Source organism: Equus asinus, chromosome 2, assembly GCF_041296235.1.
Source record: "Equus asinus isolate D_3611 breed Donkey chromosome 2, EquAss-T2T_v2, whole genome shotgun sequence".
NCBI classification, from domain to species: domain Eukaryota; kingdom Metazoa; phylum Chordata; class Mammalia; order Perissodactyla; family Equidae; genus Equus; species Equus asinus.
The window spans coordinates 106,954,623-106,970,367 of record NC_091791.1 but is presented as its reverse complement, the minus strand read 5'-3'; the positions used below and the strand labels follow the sequence as shown (position 1 = coordinate 106,970,367).

Genomic DNA, 15,745 nt, shown 5'->3' with positions numbered 1-15,745 from the left:
GGGGGGAGGGCTATGATTTTTCTCATACAGATCCCTCAAGAAGGTGAGATCAAGGCAAGGCCTGGACATTTCACAGCATTTGAGTAAAGCTCATCCTTAGAAAGACCACTATAGCAACCCAAGTTGTCCAGCAAAAAAATGGGGCAGCTTAATTAGTACTGGGCTCCCCAACAGTGGATCGAGTCTAGCAAAGGCTGAAGGATTACACGCCAGAGAGTCGAAGGAAATTCTTGAACAACTGGAAAATGACCTGTAAGAGGCAATCTTCTAGATGGGGCCACACTTCTAGAGAGCCCTAATTAAAACCTCTCAGCCTCCCATAATACTATTCTTCTATCCTTGATGACGCATGGATGTACAGGCATGTTCATGACTGCAAGTTATTACTTAGTCCCTCACTAACTTTGGTTCTTTTTACTGATCTGTAGGTTTTGCTGGGTTTATTCAGTGTATATACACACACACACACAAACACACACACACTCACATATTCTGTACAAAGGATAGAGACGTTGACAACTAAACTAAGACCCTGAGATGCCCTGGGTGACGACGACACACTACTTTCCCAGCACCACCGCTGAACCTGTGTATTGTTTCGAAGACAGAGCTCCATCCAGATTCTGGCCAAAGAGCAATCAGCAACCTTGTAGCTTAACAAACTTCACCAAAACCCCCAGAAAATCTCAAAATCCCATCTTGATCGTCTACTTCACAAACCAGCCCTGTGTTTGAGCCAAGGAAGTAAGAGATCTAGATAAAATGTCCACAGCACTCTTTCCACCAAGGAAGTCCCTTGTGCTGATGCTGTGAGAACAGAGAGGGGGTGCTCTGCTTTCTGAGAAGCTTCTCCCCACTTGTTTCTGGAAGGGCCAAGTGACCGGAAGTTCCAATCCTGAGTCAGAAACCCTACAAGCTCCTCCTAACGCCCTTTCTTGAGGTATGTCAGAAATGTCTTTTCCTGACAGGGGTACCCAGACCTTTCCCTTTACTGCCTGGTGAAAACACAGAAAAAAATAAATGGCTTTTCCCTACCCAATATCTCTAGGTTTTTCTGCATTATTTTATGTCATATCACTGAAATGTTTCCTAGAGACTTAACTGGAAAGCACGAGCTTCAATTCTTGATCGCTTCCTGATTAGATTGTACCTCCTTTATTTTAAATGAAGTTTTTACTTTGCAACTCTAAAAAGCCATTTCTTATAGCAAAAATCCAAAATCAGATCATAATATTCTAGACCAAGGTGGGCAAACTGGCCGCTGGTCAAATCCAGTCCACTGTGTGGTTTTTGTAAATAAAGTTGCAGTGGAACACAATCGTGTCCATTAGTTGACACAATATCGATGGCTGTTTGGCACTCCTCCAGCAGAGCTGAGTAGTTGTAACTGAGCTCTTATGGCCCATAAATCCTAAAATGTTTATTTTCTGGCCCTGTATAGAAAAAGTTTGCCAATTCATGTTCTAGACGGAAAGTTACATAAGCAGTAACGATTATATAACAATCCAAAGAAAATATCAAACTCTTTCCTTAGCAGAGAATGACTCATCAACAGTGTTTTTTTCTCTCTCAAAATTCAAAAATGAGACTGTGCAATTGACTAACATATCCCAGAGCAGCTCCTCCATAGTCAAGGAGGCAATGCACATCAACGACCCTTTGAAGGCCTCCCTGTCATAACTGAAAATCAATATCTGATCAATTTGATCTGTTATATTTTAGACTGAAACATTAAACACACGATTCAATATATAAGGAACATAAAATATAAGCAAACTCCTATGCTGAAGATGGAGCACGGAGAGAGGGCACGGGGTACTGACAAATTGACAGAAGCTAAGGACCAAGTGCCCAAGGTCACGGATGCGGATATTGATATGGAACACAGGAAGAAGTTCTGCACTGAGAGTCAGGAACATGGCTATTTTTATTATTATTATTCATTAATAACTCTAATAACACACTATCATTTATTGACTTTTTTCTATATGTATGGCACTATGCAATATATACTTTCTTTCTTTCAACTCTTACAATTGCATTACAAGGCAAGTTGTATCGTGCCCATTTTACGGAAGGGTAAGTTAAATTTCAGAGAGGTTGAGTAAGTTGCCATTGAAGTCCCAAACCGTACTGTCCAAATCCTCTCTCTGTTCCATCGAGCCACGCAGTCCACTGAGTCCTGCCCCAACCACTGCCTCCCCAGAAGACCTCGATCAAGTCATTTAGTCTCTGCTCTTCAGTCTCCTGAATTGGAGCTTCTGTTAAATCGGAAGTTAAAGCAGGTGATCTGTATGATATGCTGAATTTCTAAAATCGTGTAAGTCCTTCTTCCTGACTTTAATCACCAGGTCCCAGTCACGAACCGGTGCAGTGCTCCTCTCTCTGAAGTGACTCAGTCATGCCTGCTGCGTAGAGGAGTGAGTGAATGAACTCTGTTCCCTTCTAGGAAGATGTTTTCCCACTTACTACAGCCTTTAGTACTCCTTTTCTTTAAGTCTAGCAATTAAGTTGGATTTCCCTAATGAAGAATTAAAATTTATTAAAAGCATTCTATGTTCAAACCACCAATACAGCATAGTAGGGTGTACAAAGATGAATAAAATTGTCTCCCAACTAATAGAGTGCTAATACCTTAACAGGAAGGATCAGTCATTTATCCAATTAAGGATAAAGGTGTATGTTTTATAGTGGTAAATTTTTTATAGGATTGAGATGAGAGGGAGCCTGTGTCTGTGAAAAACATACGAGACTACACAGAAGAAGTACCATTTGAATGGATATTGAAGGATATTTAGTACTGTGACAATCAGCTATTGATCTTATATCCACAGAATTGGAGAACATGTTATATAGAATAAAAAGAAATAAAGAATAAAAGAAATAAAGAATAAAAAAATAAATTCACAGATAATTCAAAAATTCTTTTATATTTAGTACTTTGGTATATCACATAGTTCTCTGTACCAAATTATGTTAATTGGGCTAATACCAAATTACATTATGTTCAGAGAATACAAATAAAGGAAAGTTTGAGACAGATGCTGGAGAGCACATACATAATGAGGTACAGCCCTAGGAAAAGAAAATCTTGTGGCTAAGAGAGAGTTACACTTTACCCACCAGGAGAAGCATAGGTTTCTCCTCATTCGTCAATACCCACTGGTAGACAGAGACCACCCAGGGCAACAGTTCTCAAAGTGTGGTTCCTGGGCCAAAAGCATTGGCATCACCTGGGAACTTGTTGGAAATGCAAATTTTGGGGCCCCACCCTAGACCTGCTGAATCAGAAAACCTGGATGGGGATAATGTATATTTTCATATGCTCTCCGGGTTATTCTGATGCTCACTCAAGTTTGAGAACTATTGGTCCAAAGAACTATATAATTCTGTTGGATAAAATTCTGAGACTGGGTTCGGTTCCATAGAACATAATGCCATATTGATAAGCAAAGTCTGTCCCAGACAAAGGAGACAGGTATGGCAGCCCACGAGCTGATAATGATCATCCCCGCTTAAATCCCCGTGGACATTCATGTGCTGCCTTACCTTGAGTGGGCTCTGGAACATACCCTGATCACTAACTTAAGACTTGTGACAATGAAGCAGAAATTAATACAGTCACAGTATAGCGAGGCATGCCACACACCAAAGTATAGAAAAAGAACTGACTGGGATGGGGCTATTTTCTTAACAGATAACGATTAATCTTCCCAATAAATAAAAGACAACAGACAAGAAGAGTCACTGATGTTTATCAATGAAATGGGTGCTAGAACAGCACAGTTTATGCCTTAGACTCCTTATTAGGTCTTATACTTGGATAATACTAGGTTTACAGAAGATAAAGCCAAATTGTTATATGATGTCTTAATTGTGATGAAACTATACAGATAGACATGACAATGGCTGGGATTAGAGCACAAACGACAGTGTCTCCTTTGGCCCTAAAACAGCGAGATATGGAGCAAACACGAAAACCCTATTGTTTCAGTCATTTTCTACTATACACAATGGCTTCTTCATCATCTACTAAGTTTACTGACCATCTACTAGGAATCTGCTGTAAGTGCATCAGTACGACATATCAACGGTGGTGTTCCCAGGTAACTTACGTCAATGATGGAGAAAGAACAGAAAAGATGGGAAAAGTGGAAATGGGGCAGCTGGCCTGTAGAAGAGGTCCAGGGCCTGTGTGTACCCCCAAAGGTTTGGAGGTTTCCAAAAATTTAAAACAGAGCATGTTTTTTAAAGGTTTAGAACACTTTCTTCCTAGTAAAGTTAAATACTCCCTCCATAGAACACACTTCTAATCGCCAGATAAGTTTTCAAAAAATAAGCTCAATAATGATCGCTATTCGACGGAAGCACCCACTGGACACTGTGCAGGTTCAGAGCAAGAGTCAGGACATCTGTGGGGGGTACCTGTACACTGGTTTATGATCGTGTTCCTTAGATGTTATTTCAGGTGTGAAATGCTATCTGGCCCCAATCATTAAAACTAGCATAAGAGATATATCTATTAAAATGCATACATTTACAACGATAGCACACGACAGAATACAAGAAGTTGCACAATTGATAGATAAGATATTACGATTTTGATAGAAAACAATATCTATCAATAGGTATAAAATGAGATTTTTTTACTACTTTGAAGTCCTACAATTGAGAAAATACAAAAAGACACAGAAAGAGAGAGAGAAAGAGAGACTAATTTTATTTTCTTAAAAAAAGTGGGCATGTTTTATACAGCCCTGAAAGACAGAAGTCAGGCGAGATCAGATTGATGGAAGGATCCATGTCCCAAAACATGAGCAGTAGAGAGTCAAAGCGAAAAAGGTACCAGGGCGGAGGTGCGCTGGGAGGATGGGAGGGTATGTGCCAGGAATTCTCCAAGCTTGGAGGCAGCAAATATGGAAAGCAGAAAATGGCCTGAGTGACTGTCAGGGTGGCTGGTTGGCCCAGCATACGCAAAGCCTCTGGGTGGGCCAGAACTGTCGTCTCCCCTTGGTGCCAAGCAATGACCAGCAAAGGCACTTGACTGCAAGCAGGAACAGTGAGCATGGGCAGTGACCCAGAGAGGAAGGCTTTAGGTAGCAGGTGATAACTAGGAGGAATGAGAAGGAGCCAGCCTGAACTACTGGCTCACCCTGTCCGGCTGCACGTCCCCACCCTCGTCACTCTCAGAGAAGGCAGGATGCAATAAGCAAAAATAGCATCCATAGACGGTGGAACAGGATCACACAAATAAAAAGATGAGCAGCAGACACAACCAGCTGATATCCAGGAGATAAAACACTGAACGGGAGATTTTAAATGTAGACTTAGTATTCTCAAAAACAAGATGGCATCATCTCATTCATGAAACAATAATAGGCTGTTATAAAAATGAAAACAATGACAGCTCAATAGATAAATGTAATAGCACAATGGTAACCTGGAAGAAAACTGAGTACGCTGGAAGACCAGGCTGAGATTTCTTCCCAAAAGGAAAAAGTCATGGGAAGAATGAGAAAGAAAAGCTCAGAGACTCAGAAGACAGAAGAAAGGGTCTAGGAGGCCCTTCCTTTGTTTCAGAGGTGTTTCAACACAGAGTCGAAAGGAAGCAGTAGGAGAAATTGGCCAAGACCTGGAGAAAGACACAAAATTCTTTAGAATATAAAGGTCCTGCCTACTAAGTAAAATAAAAGAAAGATTGCAAAGGAAAAACAGACATGTTTGCCTACAATGAAATGTAAAACCTCTGAAGGCCAAAGGAGGCCATAAAAATGAGGGATAAGCAACAGACTAGGGGAAAAATATTTGCAACATACAATGAACAAATGTTAATGCTGAAAATTATAAAAAGTTACAAAAATTTAGAAGGAAAAGCTCAATTGAAAACTGGGGAAAGGATACAGAGAGAAATGCACAGAAGAGGAAATACAAGTGGCCACGTTCATCATGATCATAACCCAGGAAACGCAGTTGACACTCAACCTTTGAGACAGTTGAAAACTAAGGAGTGACAGAAGTAACTATTCGACAGTGACAAGACGGGGAACACATAAACAGTGTAGGAGAGGGCATACTTTGTACATTTTGGAGGGCAATTTGCCAGTCTCTCTCAAATTTAAAAACATGCATGCCGTGGATCCCAGACTTGCATTTCTAGGTTCTGTCCTAGCCGCTAACAACGATTAACTTTTATTAAGTGCTAGAAGCCAGACGTAGTTTTAAAGCCCTTTATATAAGTTACTATACATCCTCCTAAGAGCTTATAAGGTAGGTTAATATGACTACCCTCATTTTACAGGTAAGGAAACTAAGTCACAGAGTCAAGGAGCATTTTGTAAATCAAACAGCAAGAAATGGAGAAGCCAAGATTGGAGCCCAGGCAGCCTGGCTCCACTGTCTGCTCTTAAACACATGCTATCTTTTTTCTAAGATATATTCTTATCTATATCCGAAGGAATACATAGGATGTTCATTTATAGCATCATTTATACTGCTGAGAATGTAGGAACAAAACAGCTGTCATCAAGAGAGAAATAGATACCACTTCATACCACAGAATATTACGTAAAATTTAAAAGAAAGGCATGTTTACATAGAAAAGCATGATCACTCTTGAATATATTTTGGGAAGTAAAAAAAGCTTATAGCAGGATAACATGGACATTATAATATCATTTTAGTTCAAATATATATTTGTATGCATATATGTGTGTGTATGTACATGTATGCGTGTGTGTGTATAAAAGCACAGAAACAGGTAGAAAAGAACAAACCAATCACATACAAGGGACAGATGTTATCCTGAGGGAGGGGAGCCAGCGGGATTTTAGCACAGGAAGGAGGGGGGTTGAGAGGGCATTTCCATCTACGTGTATTATGCGATGAGGATGAGGATGGTTATTATGAATTTAATAGCAGAAAAGGACAGTAAGATTCAGTGTGTCTAAATATTTGCTGCAAATTCTTCGACACTTGGAGAGGACTAGATTTGAGCTCTGCAAACCACGCTGAGATGGATAAGACTGACTGACAATGTTGATACAAGGGGAGAGAGAAAGAGGTCTGCAGACCACAAACAGAATAGCAGAGCCCGGCCTTACCACAGCGATCTCGGATGACCAGGTTCCGGCCCTCCTTCAGGTGTATGGTGAGGAGGTAGGCGAAAGGGCTGGGCAGATTACTCAAGCCATCTCCAGCTTCCCCGAGAGTCTGCACGGATGGAGAAGTAAGTTAGTCAGTTGTCTTGGGCCCAAGGAACGGAGTTTCAGAAACAGTTCTTAATGTAAGGAAAAATAACTGGTTCACTACAATGGCAAATCTGCAGGTGTCATCTCCCACTCCCACTCACTTTGATGACTTGGTTACACTGCTCTGTGAACTTGTTCTTTCCTATTTCTCTCCAGTGGGAGGCTATCAGAATTCAGAGGCCATCATGGCAATATCTTCACAATATTAACTTTTCAAGAAGGATTAGATAAGCGGTATAAATAAAACGCATTCATCTTCTGCAGGATTCTTTATGCTATAACTCACGGTGGAGCACCAAGAGGGGAAATAGCATGCAGAAGTGCAGCTGTGGGGCTGGCTCCCAGGAACACATGTCCACATCTCCAAACTCACATATAACACGTCTCCCTCTTCTCCTCCCCACTTCCCACCAGCCCCCATCACCTCTGGTACACCTCCTCTGCCTGTAATAAAAACATTTCAGCTCACAACCACTCAGCTGATCGCCCACTGAGCTGCACGTCCATCCCACACAGGTGTCCACAGGTGACTCACTTTGGCTCTATCTAGCTCTCTCCCACCTTTTGCATATTTTTCTTTCATTTCCTGGCCCCCTCCACTGGGGTCCCCTCCTCTTACCCTCACAGTCTCACCTCCTCCCAATGCAGTTCACCTCCCTTTCCAGGAATGGGTCAACTCTTAAGGGTCATAATGTCAAATTTGTTTATCTTTGAATATTTATTAAATGAATCCAATTAAAGCTTTGACCTAGAGTTTTGCACCAGTTCAAATTTTTGTCTTTCCAAAGAGAAAGGACAAATAAGATAATTTATCGTCCACTTATTTGATATTCACTTAATCGATCCCATGGCTAAGTCACTCTCGACAGCCTTCTTTTGAGAGTTTCCCTGTCTACGTTTCAAAGCACTTCAAAAGGGCTTTGCCGCCTGTACTACCTCCCTCAATTTCATGGCTGCTCTGTATTTTTAGAAGAATCTATCCCACTCTGACAAATCAATAGGCACTGAATTCATCTTGTCCAGCTATAATTCACAAGTCCTGTCTTTGTAAGTGGATACAATTCAGCATCCTTTAGAAATGAAAGAGGCAAAGACATACAGATCCAAACATTTGATAAAGAAATAGTTACAATATTTACTTGAGCGTTTGTTTGTTTTTAAGGACTGTCACTCACAGATTGTTCTTCAAATTGTTGGGATGTCAGAGAAGCACTTAGATCCCCACTTCCACATAGATTCTGGAAATAAAAAGAAAAAAATCCTGCTTTAAAGAAGCAAAAGAATTGCAACCTACAAGGATATCCTTTATCAGGTCTTTCCCTTTGAATCTGCCATCTGCACACTTAGTGTCAGACATGTGGGCTGCCTTTCTGTGTGTGTGTCTAGTCTTCGCAATACAAGGAGTCTGTCTGGCTGCAGCCTCTGCCTTCTTAGTCATTGATCAGAGCATGGAGAAGGCCCATTTGGCTCTCCTGTTGGGATGTAGGCTTTCTCTCCTGCATCCTTTGTTCACCCAAGGTTTAATATTCGAGCAGCTTTGCTTGTAGCGAAGGAAGCCAGAGCAGCAGGGTCATCCCGTGAGGTCCCTCCCAGGGTGAGTCTGCCTGGCCCCCAGCCATCAGAGGGAAATGGCAGCTCAGGAACCAGAAAGGCCGGCGAGCTTATCAGTCAGGTAGGAAATGCTTTAAAACGTGATCTGAAAGAACCTTCTTCAAGCCATCCCTTCCTGAGTCTAGCAACTGTACACTTGCCAACCAAAAACTAGGAAATGCAAATTTCCTCATTAAAATATGCCTCAGAGACCCAGGAAACGATTCCACAGGGCAATGAAGCAAGCATCATTTAGTAGTTAGCAAGGGATACAGTAGACATCTCCTTTGTGACAGGCTTGATATGCACAAAGGAGGGACCCAGAGGAGCTCTGGGACTTTATGAAGGTTTCTGGACTAGATGTGAGTACGGCCACCTGCATGGAAAGGCAGAATGCAAGGGAGATGAGCAAACGGCCTCCTTGCATTTTGGGTATGTTCGTGTCTATGTGACACATTAGCCGGGGCTGATTATCTTGTGTAAAAAACAACAGATTTCTCCCTCCAAAGAAGGCTGGCTAACTCTGAAGTTATGGACAAATTTAGAGGTGGGCAGCAGCCCTGCAGAGATTGCTTAGATGACCATGAACCATTGCGGGTGGAGGTAGGGACCAGAAGCCCTGTGGTCCTTGGTCCTTCTCATCCACAGTAACTGTCAGGGAGGTCCTGGCACAATTCAGAGATCCTGCCTGGATGGCAGGCTGCCTTCCAAGACTCTCTTTGTCTCTCAGGTGGAACTTCAGGCAGTAACAGACCCAGGTTCCAGAGCAAGAGGGCAATTCTTTAGCCCCCAAGAGGGATGGTAAGGGCTGGAAACAGACAGGAGCGCTCTGGTCCATCCCCTCTGTACGCAGTGACATCAAGAAATGCTGCAACCAGGCAGAAATGAGCCCTGCTCACACATCAGCGTGGAGCCTCCCAAGCCCCCGCCATGAGGAGTGGAGGCCCTCTGGCCCTCCGCATCTGTGGTTCTCGCATCTGCATCTTCCTCCATCAGTCCCCAATCTAATGTCCCCTGACTGTGAATATTCTTCCACTCAGATTAATTCACACAGGATCAAGGGTGATTTCACATCTCTAAGGGTCCCAGCACTTCAGTCACTAGAGCCCTCTGGCCCTGCAAGTACCACCACTGCCCAGCCAGGACAAGAGTCCTCTCAATGTGGGCTTGACCTGTTGGCAGACAGGAAAAGAGGCAGCAGCAGGCCCTTTCCTAAACCCCCTTCTGGTTCTGGGTGCCTCCTCTTTTGTCATTTGTAAAAAGACACCCAGGTGAGTTGGACAAGACCATCTGAAGACCACTTTATGACAACAATCAGAACCTTATTCAAGTCTCCCAATTTCGAAGATTTCTCCTCTTGCCTTTTACAGCACACGCTACTATTTCCTGAAAGCTCAGCAATTCCTCTTCTGCCTGATTTACAAAACCAAAACAGCCCAACCGCACCTTCACACGCAGAGTCAACAGGTAACACCTGCTCTGTGATCCTCGGCAGGCTGAACCCCCCTTAGTGTCTCCAGTTCATGAAATGAATCAGTGCTCCATTTAACCAACCTTGTTTGAAGGCAATTCCACAAAACTACTGGTGCTGGGATCAGAATATCTGTGTAAAGTGTGTGGTTATTAGCCGAGGACCATGGTGGTCGGGTGCCTTCCATTGTCAAACAGAAGAGTGGTGGGCTGGGGGCTGAAAAAGCACCACCTCTCAGACCAGCACACCATATACATTCCCCCAAGGTGGCCTCACCGGACTTAACGATAACGTTAATTAAGTGACAAAATTGGTCCACATCCCCACCATCAATTACACGCTATCAAAAATGAACACAGAGCTTTTATTCAAACACTCGGTAAGTCTTCCACTTACAACAATATGGAAATTAAATGTGAAGAACGACATTAATTCAATATTATGGCTGGTTTTACTCACAGAAAAGTCACAGAACTTAAAGTTATGGTTCCCACAGCCGCCGTAACTGTCACACACCATATATACACACCAAGGAAGGAAAGTGATCACCATAATGAAGAACAGAAAAGCTACACAGGCACAGGAGGACCAAGTTACAGCCGTTGGGGGACACATAACTTTGAGTGTTCCCCTACACTCTGCATAGAGCCAAAGGAATTCGCCACCAAGTAGAAGCTGCGTTATTTTCACCATCTTTGTAAACCTAGTAACTACATCAATGAGTTTTTCATTAAAAAGAACACCATTCATGTTTTCCTCCTCAGGAATTCCTGGTATCCTGCTATCATTGGGAGATTTTCTTGATGTTCTCAACAAGCATAATTGAGCACTGGGGTTTTTTTTAAATTTTACTTTAAAGAAAATACACAGTAAAATTGACTTTTTGCATGTGTGTACAATGCTATGACTTTTTAACAGATGTATGTATTTGTATATCCACTACCACAATCAGGACACAGAACAGTTCTATCACCTCAGCCCAAAAGTCTCCTTCACGCTATCCCACTGTGGTCAAATCATCCCCCAACCCATGGCAAACACTGACCTGTTTTCACCATATAGTTTCATCTTTTCCAGAATATCTTAGAAATGGAATCATACAGTACGAAATCTTTTGACACTGGTGCCTTTCACTCAGTACGATGCTTCTGAAATCTACTCAAGTTGCTGTCTGTATCAAGAGTTCATTCCTTTTTATTGCTGAATAGTATTCCATGTATGGGTGTACCACGGTTTGTTTATCCATTAAGCATTAGTTTTAACAATTTCAAACAATTTCCAAGAACATACTCAGGAAAGGACAAATAATTTTGAATACCATCAATGATGAAAAGTCTTCGTATGACAAAACTGCCTAATTACATACAAACATTCAGAAATACAGCATTAACATCTGGGCATGAAAATTAGTAAGCGGTTAGTCATCTCTCACACAACTCTCACTGCCACCTTGCAGATAAGCAGTTTCTGCGTGTGTGTGTGTGTGTGTGTGTGTGTGTTTCACGACAGCAAATTTGCATTGATATTTCCATTCTACCTTGTTAAACTGAAATGTATGGGAAGGAAATACATCCTTTGCATTCTCTTTACATGAGAATCCCCAATCTGCAAGAATGCAAATTTATTAAAATTCAACAGGATATGGGAAGATATTAGAATAGATGGGTTGATTATTTAAGGACCGTAAGAGCAAGATATTGATGTAGATAAACAACATTTTCCTTTTGTGTACACGAAATGTGATCTTATACAAATACCAGCTCCCATGTGCCTGTCCAAAGGATCTCACCATGAAGAACACGCAGGAAGCTGAATTATAAACAATCCAAGCAATCACTGGATGTTTAAACTTCAGTGGAAGAAGACATAAACCCACACCCAGGAGAGCTAAATAAGAGTAAAAGGTTGGTTGAGAAGATCACTTATATAGTCTTTGAAAAACACTCTGTTAAAATATATGAGTATAGTAAATGATATTTATAATACATATTTGCTTCATGACTTAGCCCACATCTAGGTTGTCGAGAACACGAACACTTTGGATGATAGTAGTCATAAACACAAATACCTACAGGGCAAAGGAAGCAGCAAAATGAGCAAAGGAGGTCAGACAGCTAGACAGACCATTAAGCCATGCCTGGACGCAGTGATAGAATCAAGACCCACGTGGCAATTCCAGGTCAAAACTGGAATGTCTGGTCAGCAAAATTCAGGTCGACCAGATGGCTGAGTCTACTCACATTCAGTCTTTACACACCTTTTTGGGAGGTTATTGATCATACAACAAAGGTATACATATTTCGTTTTCCCCCACCCCTAAGGTTGTTCTCTAAAAGTGGTTAACCTAGAATATTGTCTAATATACAAAATATAAGCCACATGCATGTGTAAGTGCACGTGTGCATATACCCTACTCAGTCACAGTGGGAGATGAAGCTCTGGAGTCAGCAAGACCTGGATTCAAATTCCACTGCTATTACTTCCTAGTTTTGTGTCCTTGAAAAATTTACTTAAAATTCAAGACATGGGAACATCTCTAAAAGGGGCAAAAAAGATACTTACCTTGCAGGTTGTTAGGAGAAAAAAAGATGTCAAAGTCCACGAAGGACCCTAGGACATGGCTGACATGCCCGTCTCGCTAACACCATTATGTTGAGCAATGATTTTTGAGATAAAACAAAAACAGTAAAGAATACATACGTAATGGAAGTGAAAAGAAACAGATGTACGTGTCTAATTTTGCAAACTGTAAGTTGTTTTCTTTCCTACAAAAGTGGTTTGTCATTTTGCTTCTCTGTGGTCTCTAAACTGAAGTTCTGTGGTTGCCAAGCAGAGTTTCTGGAAATATCCAAATAGGGTACTTCTCTGAATTACTCAACTCATCCACATGAGCGAGCACCAAAGCTAGTTGTTTAAAACTCCAACTGCCAAATGAAATGTCAGTTGTACCCCATTCTGGGATTATGTGGATGATGGGGAGTGATAATCCTTGTATTCAGGATTATTAGTTACTGACCATGATGATAAGCCCATTCGATCACCATAGTTATCCCTGTGATTAAAAGGGATCAGTGGACACAGAAAAATAAGTGTCTTCCTTTGATGATCAACTTTTTAAACCCCCAGCTCTGAGTTCTCCCACGGCGCAGGACTGCATTTCCAAACTCACTGTACACATAGTTTCGTGCACAAGTTTTGGATTTAGACAGTCCTGGATTTAGACCCTGGCTCGGACAATTACTAGCTGGATGACATTAGGCAAGTCATTAAACCTCAGCCGGCTATTTCATTCTGAAGAACATAATAAAACTAACAACACTAACAGATACAATCATAATCATCACAGTGAGTCCTTGTTAGGTACTTGTGACTGCCAGATACTAAGCTAAGAGCTTTCTGTTTTTCTAGCCTCATGGACGTAAAACCTAACTACTCAGCTTTTCTCTCCACCTATCTGAATCATATTCTCAAAACGCATCCTCTCCAGCCTTTCCTGACCACCTACTCAGAGCGACCACCCTCCCTCTCACCTCAACCAGTTATCTAACACTGACTAGACAGTGCCTCGTATTATTGGTCATTTTTTACAGTATCTGGGTCTCATCTCAATTCTGTCCTCAATGCAGGGGACAGGAACCAGAGGTGACTGTCTGTATTGACTAAATACTTAACTGATTTACAAGGCGTGAGAGAGGACCATGTGAAATAACTACTGGGGGGATGCTGCCTGGGGAAGAGAGTGAGAAGAAACAGCAAGGTAAGAAAGAAAGAAGAAAAAATAAGGTGCTCTCACTCTGAATCTCCTTAACTTTAGCTTCTGCACATTTAAACTGACATTTGGGAAGTCCTCTAGAGTTCACCCTACCTACCCAGGGCCTCCACATATCACCCCTTTCCCCAACCCAAGTGACTTTCTTAGGGCCCCCACAGCACCTAGCACTGAGTGGTCTGTGGCTTGAAAGTTAACTGCAGAGACAACATGAATCAGTATATTTCACATAAGCAAGGTTTGCAGAAAGGCTGGGAGAAGAAGAAGACATCATCTCTACTCTTCAGGAGCTTCCAATCTAACAAGAGCCTGACTTCTAAACAACTAACTAAATACAGTCACGCACCGCATAAGGATGTCTCAGTCGACAACAGACCACATATATGATGGTGGTCTCATAAGATTAGTACCATATAGCTAGATGTCTAGTAGGCTACATCATCTAGATTTGTATAAGTACACTCAATGATGTTCGCACAATGACAAAATCATCTAACCATGCATTTCTCAGAACATCTCCCCGTCATTAAGCAACGACTGTACAAGGTGGCAGTGGTGTTCGGCAGTAGTGTAATGTGCCCTTGCCACCTCTCAAGTCCCAAGTCTGAGTAACGAGAGCAATGAAAATGAAACTTTAAGACCACCTTTCATTCAGCAGAGGCCAGACATACAAAGTCACCTAAAGGAGACAACCTGGCTGTTGGGCAACCATGATAGGATATTAGTCTGACTGAAAGTGGTAATATAACTAAGAACATCATGTGTCAACCTAAAAAAGAAAGAGGTCATACAAGGAAGCTTAGGTAAAGGTTTGGACCTGCCCTTGAACCCTACAGAGGGAAGAGAGAACCTATGCCACAAGACTTTAAGAATCCTGGCTTCATTGGCGAGGCAGGTTGGCATGTGGAGATGGAAGGTAGGAGGCCCTAGCAAACAAAGTTTGAGTGTGCCCAGTTCTCATTTGCAGCTCAATCCCTATTGTGAGATGGATGGCACGACAGATGCCATTTGGTGTGGAACCTATCTATTCTCGTGGTGATTCCCACTCACCAAGCAATCTCCTGATTCTAAGTGACTTCTCACACAGGCTGACTTTGGTGAGGAAATGAAGGTAACATACATTCTCCAAGTATAATAAGTTACAAAAAGGCCCTGAAAGAATAATTTCTCCCAAGGAGTTAACGAAGTAGGTGTTAATTATGAGTTGACTTCCAAAGTATCTTGAAAACAATGAAAGACTCCGCTGTTTATATCAAAATGAACATTAGAGTCTACATAGTATTTAATTGTCATTGCAAATTAGTTGTGACTGTCATTTGTAGCTAGTCTCATTATCGTCTGGTTGTCACGAGAAGTTCGCAGAGCAGATGGTCCCTGGACAGTATATATAGGTCTTGGAGCCTGGTGACCTTCTCAGGGTCTTACCCAGTGACACTCTTGCCCAGTACCCATTTGCCTGCCCCACTTTCTCTCCTCTATCTGTTCAAATCCCTTTCTCACTACAGATTTCCACAGAAAGCAGAATGACGTTAATGCTCAGTAATAGTAAAAGTGGCACGCTGTGCAAACGAAGGCAGGGTGAGTATATTAATTGTAGAGCTGGGAAAAGCACCACAAAGGAGGAATATTTTAGCTGGGCCTTGAAGGGTGAGAGGATTTCAGTGAGAG

The 15,745-nt window shown here is 41.9% G+C and overlaps 1 protein-coding gene across 9 annotated transcripts in view; it reads right to left on the bottom strand.

The window, feature by feature from the left end:
- The window catches only part of MCTP2 (multiple C2 and transmembrane domain containing 2), a 223,464-nt gene that overhangs the window by 157,948 nt on the left and 49,771 nt on the right, over positions 1 to 15,745 (bottom strand). For all 9 annotated transcript variants that reach the window (XR_011497588.1, XM_044762457.2, XM_014842505.3 and 6 more), the window contains 2 exons: positions 8,423 to 8,485; positions 7,101 to 7,209 (listed from right to left, as the gene is read on the bottom strand). Coding sequence is in view for 7 of the 9 variants with exons in the window: in XM_044762457.2 (XP_044618392.1) it covers positions 7,101 to 7,209; positions 8,423 to 8,485 (172 nt within the window). In the remaining 2 variants the exon portion in view is untranslated. The remainder of the gene's footprint in view (positions 1 to 7,100; positions 7,210 to 8,422; positions 8,486 to 15,745) is intronic.